The 12,156-nt window shown below is 36.5% G+C and overlaps 1 protein-coding gene and 1 long non-coding RNA gene across 2 annotated transcripts in view; one reads left to right on the top strand and one right to left on the bottom strand.

Annotated features, from left to right (window-relative positions):
* EEA1 (early endosome antigen 1) overlaps positions 1 to 12,156 on the bottom strand; it is a 120,164-nt gene that overhangs the window by 53,948 nt on the left and 54,060 nt on the right. Inside the window, exon 11 of the mRNA XM_039236606.1 lies at positions 1,342 to 1,680. Within this exon, the coding sequence (XP_039092537.1) occupies positions 1,342 to 1,680 (339 nt within the window). The remainder of the gene's footprint in view (positions 1 to 1,341; positions 1,681 to 12,156) is intronic.
* The window catches only part of LOC120234656, a 79,080-nt gene that overhangs the window by 48,556 nt on the left and 18,368 nt on the right, over positions 1 to 12,156 (top strand). The gene's annotated exons all lie outside the window — the stretch shown is intronic.

Below are 12,156 nucleotides of genomic sequence, written 5' to 3' on the forward strand. Positions count from 1 at the left end.
CAGTACTTGCCTTATCCTCAATGGATTTACATAATCATTTAAGGTAAGTACTGTTTCTTTTTTCAGTTCTCTATCTCCCAACAAATAAAACATAATGTCTTTTAGAAACCATAAGTGCCCAATTTATTGATCTGAAATGAACATTAAAAATCTAAGTTACCCACTAAAATCTCTGCTGATTAACATGCAATGTGCCAGGTAGTGAATATAAAAAATAAGTAAGACATGGTCTTGGCACCCAAGGAGTACAGAGTCTAGTGAAGAAAGACACATAAGTTATGATAATATTCTATACCGTGGTAAGTAATGCTTAAGCCACCTTTGAGGGGTCAGGTGGCAAAGTTCAGGAAAGGATTTCTATAGAAGAGTGACAAGTAAAGTGGCCGTGCGTTCATCAAGGAGAAGAGGAATAGCAAAAATATCTCAGGCCAAGAAGAAAGAAGGACTGATGCCATGAAAGCAAGTATCACTGCCATATTTAAGTGAAAATTCCTGAATATTATCAAAAAAGTGGCTAAGGACTTTAATGTCTCCCAAATTTCCATTTTCAACTGCTTTTTAATGTTATCTATAAGAAATAATAAGAATACAGAACTTAAAATTTAAGTTAATGGTAAAGTCAAAACTTGAATTAATCAAGTTACTGATGACTCTGATAGGTATTATTTACTTATAAAAATATTACAGCTAATTTGTTTTTTTCTTTTAAAATATCTAATTTTGAGGCTCCTGGGTGGCTCAGTCAGTTAAGCGTCCTACTCTTGGTTTTTGCTCAAGTCATGATCTCACGATTTGTGGGATCGAGTCCTGAGTCAGGCTCTTTGCTGTTCACACAGTGCCTGCTTGGAATTCTTCTCCCTCTCTCTCTGCCACTCCTCCCTCACGTATGCACATGTGATAAATAAATATTTATCTCTCAAATAAACTTTAAAATAACTAAAATATCTAATTTTTAAATTATTGATTTCATCATAATTATATTTTAAAAATTTAGTAACAAAAAAAGATATTCTTTAAAGAATAATCAACAATGTAAATTAACTATAGTAACTAATATATGCTGAGTACCATGTAACAGGTATCATCTTAACCAATTTATAGGTATTAATTCATCAACACTTCACAGCAATACTATATGATGGGTGCTAACGTTTTTTTTCTCATTAAGGAAAACTGAAATTAAAGGAAATGAGATCTGACTCAATACTACAGGTTGTTATAAAAACTAAGAGTTAATTTTTTAAATGACTTTTTTTAATGAACCATGCTATGATCAAATAACTACCAAGCATACAAGAAACCACAGGAGGAATTCCAATAAGTAAAAGTAACCTCTCTTACTTGATTAATTTCACTTTGGAGTTGTAACCCGTGCTGCTCTTTTTCTTCTCTCTGCTGCTGTAGCTGTTTAAATTCAGCCTTCAGATGCTGGTACTTGGTCTCTACTTCTGATAATTCTTCCTTGAGCTTCTGTGTAGCCTCACCCTTTTCACCTAGCTCTGCCTGTATTCTCTGCAGCGAGGTTTCAGATGCAGATAATCTTGACTGAAGCTGTTGACAATCGAGGTCTTTTTGATGAAGGCTTGCTTGTATATTCTTTTTACTCACACATTCTTCATTATGTTTCTCCTCTAATTGAGTACACTCCAGTTCTTTCTTATGAAGCTTTTCAGTCAAGTTCTGAAATATCAATGAAACAATTTCCTTAATATTTATAATTATTCTAATTATTCAAACAATCTTTACAACAGTACCATCAAAATTAGCCAAAAGTGCAAATATAAAAACAGTTAAAAAAAGGACTAAATTTTACATAATAACTTATTTTATTATTGGCCCATTGCACTATGCTCTACTACACTCTAATATAAGAATTACCAACTGAATTTTGTCCTAAAATGAAACACTAAAATCTACTAGACTCTTTAGGGTATATAACATGTATATTCTCTCATCTGAGTTAAATATTAAAACTACTTTCTATCTTTGAGGTGCCTGGGTGGCTCAGTCAGTAAGTGTCAAACTCTTGACTCTGGCTCAGATCATGAACTCACGGGTGGGCTTGAGCCCTGTGGCAGGGTCTTCATTGTCTGTGTAGAACTTGCTTAGGATCCTTATCTCTCCTCTCTCTCCGCTCCTCCCCTGCTCGTGCACTTGTGTGCTCTCTCTCTCTCTCTCTCTCTCTCTCTCTGTCTCTCAAAATAAATAAATAAACATTAACAAAAAAACCTACCTTCTATCAACAAACATTACTTTGAATAACAATATACTAGAGCGATTCTGATTTGAGATGTTGTAATTTCATAGTTGAAAGTACGTAACAATACCACCTAGCTCTAGTATGCAGACCCTGCTGATGCTTTTTTTTTTTTTTTACTCTTCTTGATAAAGACCATTTTTAAGAGTCACAAGTTTAAGATTAACTCAAATTTCTTTTGAGGTGTATAAAAATAGTGATCTAAACATAATTTACCTACCTTATGTTATTTTAATCAATACTATCAGGTACAAAATATAAAAAATGACACCTCCAATCAAAGATCTGGATCAACCAGCCTGATCAAATGTTGAAATCTAGTCTCAGTGGAGTTGTTACAATTAATATTGAACATTTTAAATCAATATGCTTACATATAAGACCTGAATCAGAACTCTGACTCAATTCTGTAAGAACAATAGCTAGGATAAGAAGCTACTATAAGCATCTGACAAGTCAGTCTGTGGGCACTGATTATACTCACGTTTTATACGCAGTGTGCTAGAAGGGGATAATACAGAAATAGTAGAGGACAATCAAAGCCTCTGGTCTCTAAACAGACTATAATCTAAATGAAATACACACATAAAAAAGAAAAACCTTTCTAAGAAAGTTAAAACATAACTCTCAAGCAAAAATGAATTAATACAGGGGTGCCTAGGTGGCTCAGTTGGTTTTGGCTCAGGTCACGATTTCATGGTTCATGAGTTTGAGCCAACCATTGGACTCTGTGCTGACAGTGTGGGGCCTGCTTGGGATTCTCTCTCCCTCTCTCTCTGCCCCTCCCACTCTCTTCGTCTCTCAATAAATAAATAAATAAATAAACTTAAAAAATGAATACAAAAACTGTGTCAGATATAAGTGAATACTTTTTTTTTTTTTTTTACGAAGTAAACAAAGTCAGATGGGGCTAACTGGTAAGTTACAATCACCCGAAAATAAAGTTTGAGCTTAGTAAAGTGGTGACAGGAGTTAAATAATCAATATGCATGACTCATGAATGTCATTCAAAAGACACAAAAATTTATATAAAAAGACACAAGGGAACAGGAGACAAGCGAGATGCGTGTGGGGAAAGAGCAAACACTATTACCTCAAGGGGAGTAATAAATCTAGGTCCCAAAGTAGGAAAGTTAGCAGTAAAGGTTCTTAAACACCTGAGAAAAGGTACATTAATGTATATTATCAAGTAGGAATACACTACAGAAAAAGCAATGTCCAGAAAGATGTTATATGGTAAAAAAAAAAAAAAAAAAAGATAAGAGACAAAGGTAAGAACAACCAGAAGCTTACAGCAAAATTAGCCAAGAGATGTGTGCCTTGACCAATCAACAGAAACAAAGAAAGAGTAAGAGTCAAATGACTAGAGGGAAAAAAACAACTTTTGAGTTAAACTATAGGTTAAAAAAACTCTTTTTATAAACGTTTCTTTGTGTTACTGGCTAGTAACTCCAGACCTCTCTTGATGTAATTTTACACTTATTTCTTTTAAGAAATTATATTTATTTTGGACTTTGTATGTTAAATTAAGGTTATTCATTGATGTACAACTGTGTTGCACCTTTTTACATTTCCCCCCATCCTGACCCTGACATCTCCCCTTCCCTACTCATAGCTGTGCTACATCTTTTTTTTTTTTTAATGTTTTTTATTTATTTCTAGGAGAGAGAGAGACAGTGTGAGCAGGGGAGGGTCAGAGAGAGAGGGAGTCACAGACCGAAACAGGCTCCAGGCTCTGAGCTGGCAGTCAGCACAGAGCCTGACGCGGGGCTCGAACCCACGAACCGTGAGATCATGACCTGAGCGAAAGTCGGACGCTTAACCGACTAAGCCACCCAGGCGCCCCTGTGCTGCATCTTTTTAAAGAAAATTCTAAGTTACTGAACTTCATGAAAGCCAACATGCTCACATATACTAAGAATGTGGGCAGGATATAATTTTAAAACATGATGCACCCACAAATGTATGGCCAACTAATCTTTGACAAAGCAGGAAAGAATATTCAATGGAATAAAGACAGTCTCTTCAGCAAGTGGTGCTGGGAAAACTGGACAGTGACATGCAGAAAAATGAACCTGGATAACTTTCTTACACCATACACATAAACTCAAAGTGGACAAAAGACCTAAATGTAAGGCAGGAAGCCATCAAAATCCTCAAGAAGAAAGCAGGCAAAAACCTCTTTGACCTTGGCCACAGTAACTTCTTATTCAACACATCTCCGGAGGCAAGGGAAACGAAAGCAAAAATGAACTATTGGGACCTCATCAAAATAAAAAGCTACTGCACAATGAAGGGAACAATCAGCAATACTAAAAGGCAACTGACAGAATGGAAGAAGATATTTGCAAATGACATATCAGATAAAGGGTCAGTATCCAAAATCTATAAAGAACTTATCAAACTCAACACCCAAAAAGCAAATAATCTAGTGAAGAAATGGGCTAAAGACATGAACAGACACTTCAAAGAAGACATCCAGATGGCCAACAGACACATGAAACAATGCTCAATATCACTAATCATCAGAGAAATACAAATCAAAACCACAAAAAGATACCACCTCACACCCGTCAGAATGGCTAAAATTAGGCTAAAATTAGCAACACAGGCAACAACAGATGTTGGCAAGTATAGAGAAAGAGGATCTCTTTTGCACTTCTGGTGGGAATGCAAACTGCTGCTGCCAATCTGGAAAACAGTATGGAGGTTCTTCAAAAAATTAAGAATAGAACTACACTATGACCGAGCAACTGCACTACTAGGTATCTATCCAAGGGATACAGGTATGCTGTTTCAAAGAGGCACATGCATCCCAGTGTTTATAGCAGTACTATCAACAACAGCCAAAGCATGGAAAAAGCCCAAATGTCCATCAATGGATGAATGGATAAAGAAGATGGGGTGTGTGTATATATACGTACACACACACACACACACACACAATGGAGTATGACTCAGCAATCAAAAAGAATGAAATCTTGCCATTTGCAACTCCATGGATGGAACTGGAGGGTATTATGCCAAGTGAAATTAGTGAAAAACAAATATCATATGACTTCATTCATATGAGGACTTTAAGACACAAAACATAATCATAAGGGAAAGGAAGCAAAAATAATATAGAAACAGGGAGGGGGATAAAAACATACGTGACACTTGAATATGAAGAACAGAGGGTTACTGGTGGGGTTTTGGGAAGGGTTATGAGCTAAATGGGGAAGGGGCATTAAGGAATCTACTCCTGAAATCGTTGTTGCACTATATGCTAACTAATTTGGATGTAAATTTTAAAAAAATAAAAAAAATTTTAAAGTCAAAAAAATAAATAAATAAAACATGATGCAAAAACTTAACACTAGTAATAAGTTAGCCAGTCTTCTCCATGGGCTTATGGTGTAACCAAATATTCCCACCAATTATATACAGATGACCCCTCAGACAGCTTCAAGAAGTCTTTTAAGACTTTTAAGAAGTCACATTTTAATCAGAATCTACCTGGGTCTATGGCACAGATGAAAGATAATTAAATTTTCTTTAACAAAACCTCAACAACTTTCTTTTCAAAAGATCAAATCTAGGGGCACCTGAGTGACTCAGTCAGTTAAGCAACCAACTCTTGATCTCAGCTCATGATCTCACAGTTCATGGGATCAAGCCCTGAGTTGGTATCTGTGCTGACAGCACAGAGCCTGCTTGAGATTCTCTCTCCCTCTCTCTTTGCTCCTCTCCGACTCACACACACACACACTCTCTCAAAATGAATAAATTAAAAAATATATTCTTAAAAATAACCTGCTCACACTACATAATTGTTACATGCAGAAAGGTAACTATATTTAGTATTATATATTTTCATTCTTACTATGGTCTTCTCATTAAATCTGAAGCAAAACATTATAGTGAATACATGGTTTTTGAAGATTGATTTAAGTATAATGGGAGTCATTAAAGAAGATAATAATTGCACTTTCACATCTCCATATTAATTCTTAAAACACAGTACAGACTACATCATGACCTCTACTCTCTGGATGAGGATGTGAGAGCTGAAAGAACCTGCCACGACTTAGCCAAGTGGCAGTATCACATAATATAATTCCAAGTCCAGTAAATCATCACAACACAATTTAGACACTCAGTAAGTCAATTCATGCTCCCCCCAAAATATCCCATTCAAGTTTAAATTCCAAAATGATTGCTAAGCCTAACTCATAACATAATTGTCATTTGGGTAAGCAAAATTCCTTCCTTCCAAATATCCCATCCTCTGGATTTCCTCACCAATTGTTCTCTCTAAAGATTTTCTTACAAAGATAATTTCCCTATATTAGACTCCAGTTTTCACTTGTTCCTTGCCGAGGTAATGAGAATGAATGCAAAAGGATGGCATTTTTTTAGCTTACAAAGTAGTTTCAGGCATCTTGTTTCTTTTCTAAAACAGCTCAATGAAGAAAAACAAATTGAACTACTCTCCAACATCTTGTATTTTTTCGTGCTCTTATATGTTCCTATGCCTTCTGCGTATCTAATTTTCAAAATGAATTGCCATTAACCCTTCTGCCATGTGAAAGGTTCCTTAGCATCCTTGAAGACTAAGCTAAAGAGTTATGTCTCCTACAAAAACCTTTCCTGTTTTACTAGGCAGTAAGTTAGGAAAACTTCCACCTAGGTCTTGACTCAACCCTGTATCACAACATTTACCAAATAAAAATAAAAACAACAGTCACTGAGATGCTTACTAAAAGCCAGACACTGGTCTAAGCACTAAACTGTCTATTAATTCAAGACACATACCACTCCTAAGAGGCAAATGGGTAGAAGAGGAAACAAACTTGGAGAGGCTGTCACAGTCAGTCAGTGGCAAAGCTGGGATTTAGACATGTCTTTCACTATTGTACTACACACACGGTTACTCAGTGCACCACTCTGCAATACATACAGTGGTCACACCCAACACCAGAACTGATGCCATATCTGGCTCTTGCTTTGCTCTATGAGCACCTTATTACTAGGGCTACAGGAAAGGGAAAGTAATAAAGGATGGAAAGAGATGAGAGGTGAAACCCAAAAAATAACAGTCTCTTACAATGACCTATACTAGTAGCTTTAAATAAACATATGATTTTGTTTAGAATTTACATAAAAATAATTGAGTTGCAGAATTGTGTTTAAATGTTAGTGTATGAATGAATGAATGAATGAGTAAATAAATATGAGTATGATTCTTATTAGAAACTAAGAAGGAAGTTTTTCAATAATCCCCTTTTATTTTTAAGTTTTCAAAAGCAGTAATTACAAAACACTGGTCTACTGCTGAGGATATCTTGACATTAGTGCAAAAACAATTATTGTTTCCATTCATTATGTATTAAAATGTTGTCTATCCACCTTGATGCTGCTATGACCCACAAAAACTGTCCAAGGCATTTTATGTAATGGTCTTCCTAAGACCATATACAAAGATTTCCAAATTCAAAACACGTGGATATCAGCACTGTCAGTACGGCGAGCCAAGAACATGGGATGAGGAGAGGCGGGAGGGGCAGATAGTAAGAACAGTAAGAAAAGGCTGCATTTCTGCACTTACTTTAACTGGTGAATACATCCTAAACAGGAAAACATTTTGGAAAAAAAATTAAGTAGTACAGAGACATAAGGATTATTAAAATTAGTAGAAGATTCTCCTAATCCCTAAGCAACCATATTCCAGTTTTACCACACTAAATCATCTTGATTCTACATATTATCAAGTTCTCATAGTACTTCCTTTAACAATGGTGTGTGTGTGTGTACATACAATCTGTGCTTCATTATTTGAGCATACATTTCAGTCTATCAATGTCCAATCATGTCCTTTATTAATAGTTTAATGTTTCAAAATTATATAATAAATGACCCTGATCATAAACATTCACTTCATGTACACATCCTGGTCAATTTCCAAAAAGTAGAATGTCAATTTGTAAGAAATTAAAAATCAAACTGAGGGACAAAGATAAAACTAAATTGTACATAGAGGTTTTCCATGTATAGCTTGACAGGAGAAAAAAGGGGGAAGGGAATGGACAGGTTTTCATAAAGCCACAGAAAAAGATCAAGTCAATATCAAGAGTTGATGGAGAAATGGACAACGGTAAATTGATAAAATTACTTCAGAAAATTGTTAGAGGTCACGTACTAAACTTGAACATGTGTAACCTACAATCCAGCAATTTCACTTGGAAGATATAACAAAGAAATTCTTACACAAATGTATGAGATTGAATGTGAATGTTCACAGCTGCAATATTTGGAATAGCAAGGAAAAATAAAATCTATGTGAAAAAGTGGAAGTATGCATAGATCACTTCTGCTGCATACCAAAGAATAACAGAACTGTCACATGGAAGAGCATTTAGGGTCTTAAATTACAGGCTAAGCTAGTTGCTTTTTTTCTAAAACACCATTTTTACTGGAAAGAATAACAAACTATGATTATTCAGACTTGGTAGGAAAACACCCTATCACTTAAGAAGACAGAATTGATAGTATTTGTTTCCAATAATAAAATTCAAATTTTCAAATGATGCCCAGAATTTTGGAAAACTTGTATCCATCACCATGAGCTTGACACTTCCTCAAACTTAAAGCCTATTCAGAGACTGAGGGAGAGACTGACAAATGATACTGCTTTTATCTTATACAATGTAATGTGTCAAGATTTGGAAGATCTGCCTAACCAATATTTTCCACCTGACTAATGCATGATGTTATAAAATCATGCACTGGAAAGATCCAGTCAAAGGGCAAGAAAAACTAATAAATTTAATGTTACAAGTATACAAATAGCATTGATATGGTTTCAAAATCTAGACTAACTAGCTATTGAGAAACTATGCCTTATCTAGTTTGGGCACAGTATCAAATAAAAATAGCTATAATTATCCAAAAAAGCTATTCAGAGATTCCTCTTCTTCCTGACTACATATCTATGTGAAATCCAATTTTCTTCATACCCTTCAACCATATCACAACAGATGAAATGTGAAAGCAGATGTGAGAATCCATCTGTCCTAATATTAAGCTAGACATTAAGGTTTGCAAAAATATAAAACATCACCACTATTTTTTGTTTTAGAAAACAGTCATCTTTCATAAGAAATAGTATGATGTTAATTTTTAATAATTAATGTTTTAAAAATACAAATATATTTTTAAAATTTGTTTTAATTTCTAATATTCTAAGTATCCATACATGTAACTCAAAAAATAAAAGCTCTTTGGCGTCCATAACAATTAAAAAAATGTTTAATGTTTACTTATATTTGCGAGAGAGAGACAGAGAGAGTGTGAGCAGGAGAGAGGCAGAGAGAGAGGGAGACACAGAATCCGAAGCAGGCTCCAGGCTCTGAGCTGTCATCATAGAGCGTGACACAGGGCTTAAACTCATGAGCCATGAGATCATTACCTGAGCCAAAGTCGGACGCTTAACCGACTGAGCCACCTAGGCACCCCATGGGGTCCGTAACAATTCTGAAAAATATATAGCAGTCCTGAGATCAAGAGGTTTGAGAACTGCTGACCAAGGGCACAAGCAACAAATTACCCTAAAACTTAGCAGGTTAAAATTATATCTATTATCTCACAGTTTCTGAGGCTCAGGAATCCAGAAGCAGCTCAGCCCGTGGTGTAGCACCTAAGGGTGTGTCATGAGGTTGCTGTACTGCACGGTGGCCACAGCTATAGTCTCTGATGATGTGAAAAGAACTGCAGGATCTGCTTCTAAGCTCACTCACCTGGCTGCTGGCTGGAGGCTTGACGTTTCCAGCCAATTATACTTAATTCGTTTCCCCTCCATCATGTTCTTTTCTTTGGTTCTTCCCTTGCCATATTTCACCGAAATATTAGGTTCAACTTATTAAAAAGCAAAGCCAACAAATTCACCATACCACTGAATATAAGGGTTTATTTAGTGACTCCCTACTCCCACACAACCGAGAGAGTAAAGACATAGAAAAAAAGTACTAACCAATACTTGCCCTGCCCCCAAACATTATCTGTTGCTCATCTATAAAGAAACAAGGTGGCAAATAACAATGTTACAAAATAAAGAACAGGGCTGAAGGTCTCACATTCCTGATTTAAAACTTATTGATAGCTATAGTAGTCAGGGGCACCTGGGTGCCTCAGGTTAAGCGTCCGACTTCGGCTCAGGTCATGATCTCACAGACTGTGGGTTCAAGCCCCATGTAAGGCTCTGTGCTGACAGCTCAGAACCCAGAGCTTGCTACGGTTTCTGTCTCCTTCCCAGTGTGCCCCTCCCCCACTTATTCTCTCTCTATCTCTCAAAAATAAACATTAAAATAAATTTTTTTAAGCTACAGTAGTCAAAACAGTGTGGTATTAGCATGAAGACAGACATATAGACCAATATAAAAAATAGAAAGCCCGTAAATAAACATTCACATACATGATCAAATGATTTTTAACAATGGTCCCAGGACCACAAAAAAGGACAGTCTTTTCAACAGATGGTGCAAGAGAAACTGCTTATCCATATGCAAAAGAATGAAGCTGAACTCCCACCTTACACTATGAAAGAAAATTAACTCAGAATGAATCAAAGACCTAAACACAAGACTAAAACTATAAAACCATTAGAAGAAAACAGGGGAAAAGCTTCCTGACATTGATTTGGCAATGATCTCTTAATATGACACCAAAAGCACTAGCAACAAACGTAAAAATAGACACTAGATTACATCAAATCTAAAACTCTGCATCAAAGGTGTGATTGTAACTTATATTAAGAAATATACATTTGGTGTTCATCTCCATTTCTGGAATAGAGCTCCAAAACCCTTGGAATTTCCTAAGTAAAAAGAGTAACAAAGATGTCATCTGTTAGTCATAACAACCCCCTTTCAATCACTGAAGAGTTTATGTTAATGAGGTGATTTTTTTTTTTTTTTAGAAACCCCTAAGGATGGGGGCTGGTTGTCATGGGAACCAACAAAAATTAAAGGGTTGGAACTTTAACCCCCTTCACCCCCACACACACCTCAGGAAGGGGAGAGGAGCTGGAGGTCAAATTAATCAGCAATGACCAATAAATTAATCAATCATGCCTACATAGGGAGGCCTCAATAAAAACCCAAAAGGACAGAGTTTAGGGAGATGCTAGGTTGGTGAACACACAGAAAACACCCAGATTGAGCATGGAAGTCCCATGCCTTTTCCCATACATCTTACCCTATGGATCTCTTTAATCTAGCTAATCTTGAATTCTAATCTTTTAATGTTTATTTATTTATTTGTTTGTTTTGAGAGAGAGAGAGAGAGAGCGCATGAGCGGGGTAGGGACAGAGAGAGAGGAAGAGAGAGAATCTCAAATAGGCTCTGCACTGTCAGCACAGAGCCAGACATGGGGCTCGATCTTATGAACTGTGAAGTCACAACCCAAGCCTAAATCAAGAGTCAGAAGTTTAAGCAACTGAGCCACCCAGGTGCCCCTTGAATCTTTTAAAATAAACCAGTAACCTAGTAAGTAAAATGTTTTCCTGAGTCCTGTGAGTCATTCTAGCAAATTAATCCAATCTAAGGTGAGGGTTATGGGAACCTCCCATTTACAGCCACAGCCATTTGGGGAGAAGGGCAGGTAACAAGCTGGTAAGCTGGGGGGGGGGGGGGGGAGGGTACACAGTCCCTGTGGGATCTGACACTATCTCCAAGTAAATGGCGGCAGAATTAGTTACACTGTCGGACACCCACTGGTGTCACAAAACTACTGCTGTGTGGCACACACACATCTGGTGTCAGCAGTAAAGGTGGAGTAGAGTACGGACAGTACAGACTCATGGGAGTGGTTTTTCCTCTACAAAAGGTGGTGGTGAATGCAGAGTTGTTCAGAGTATAGA

Source organism: Hyaena hyaena, unplaced genomic scaffold (genome assembly GCF_003009895.1).
Source record: "Hyaena hyaena isolate Hyena2069 unplaced genomic scaffold, ASM300989v1 scaffold_113, whole genome shotgun sequence".
Lineage (NCBI taxonomy): Eukaryota > Metazoa > Chordata > Mammalia > Carnivora > Hyaenidae > Hyaena > Hyaena hyaena.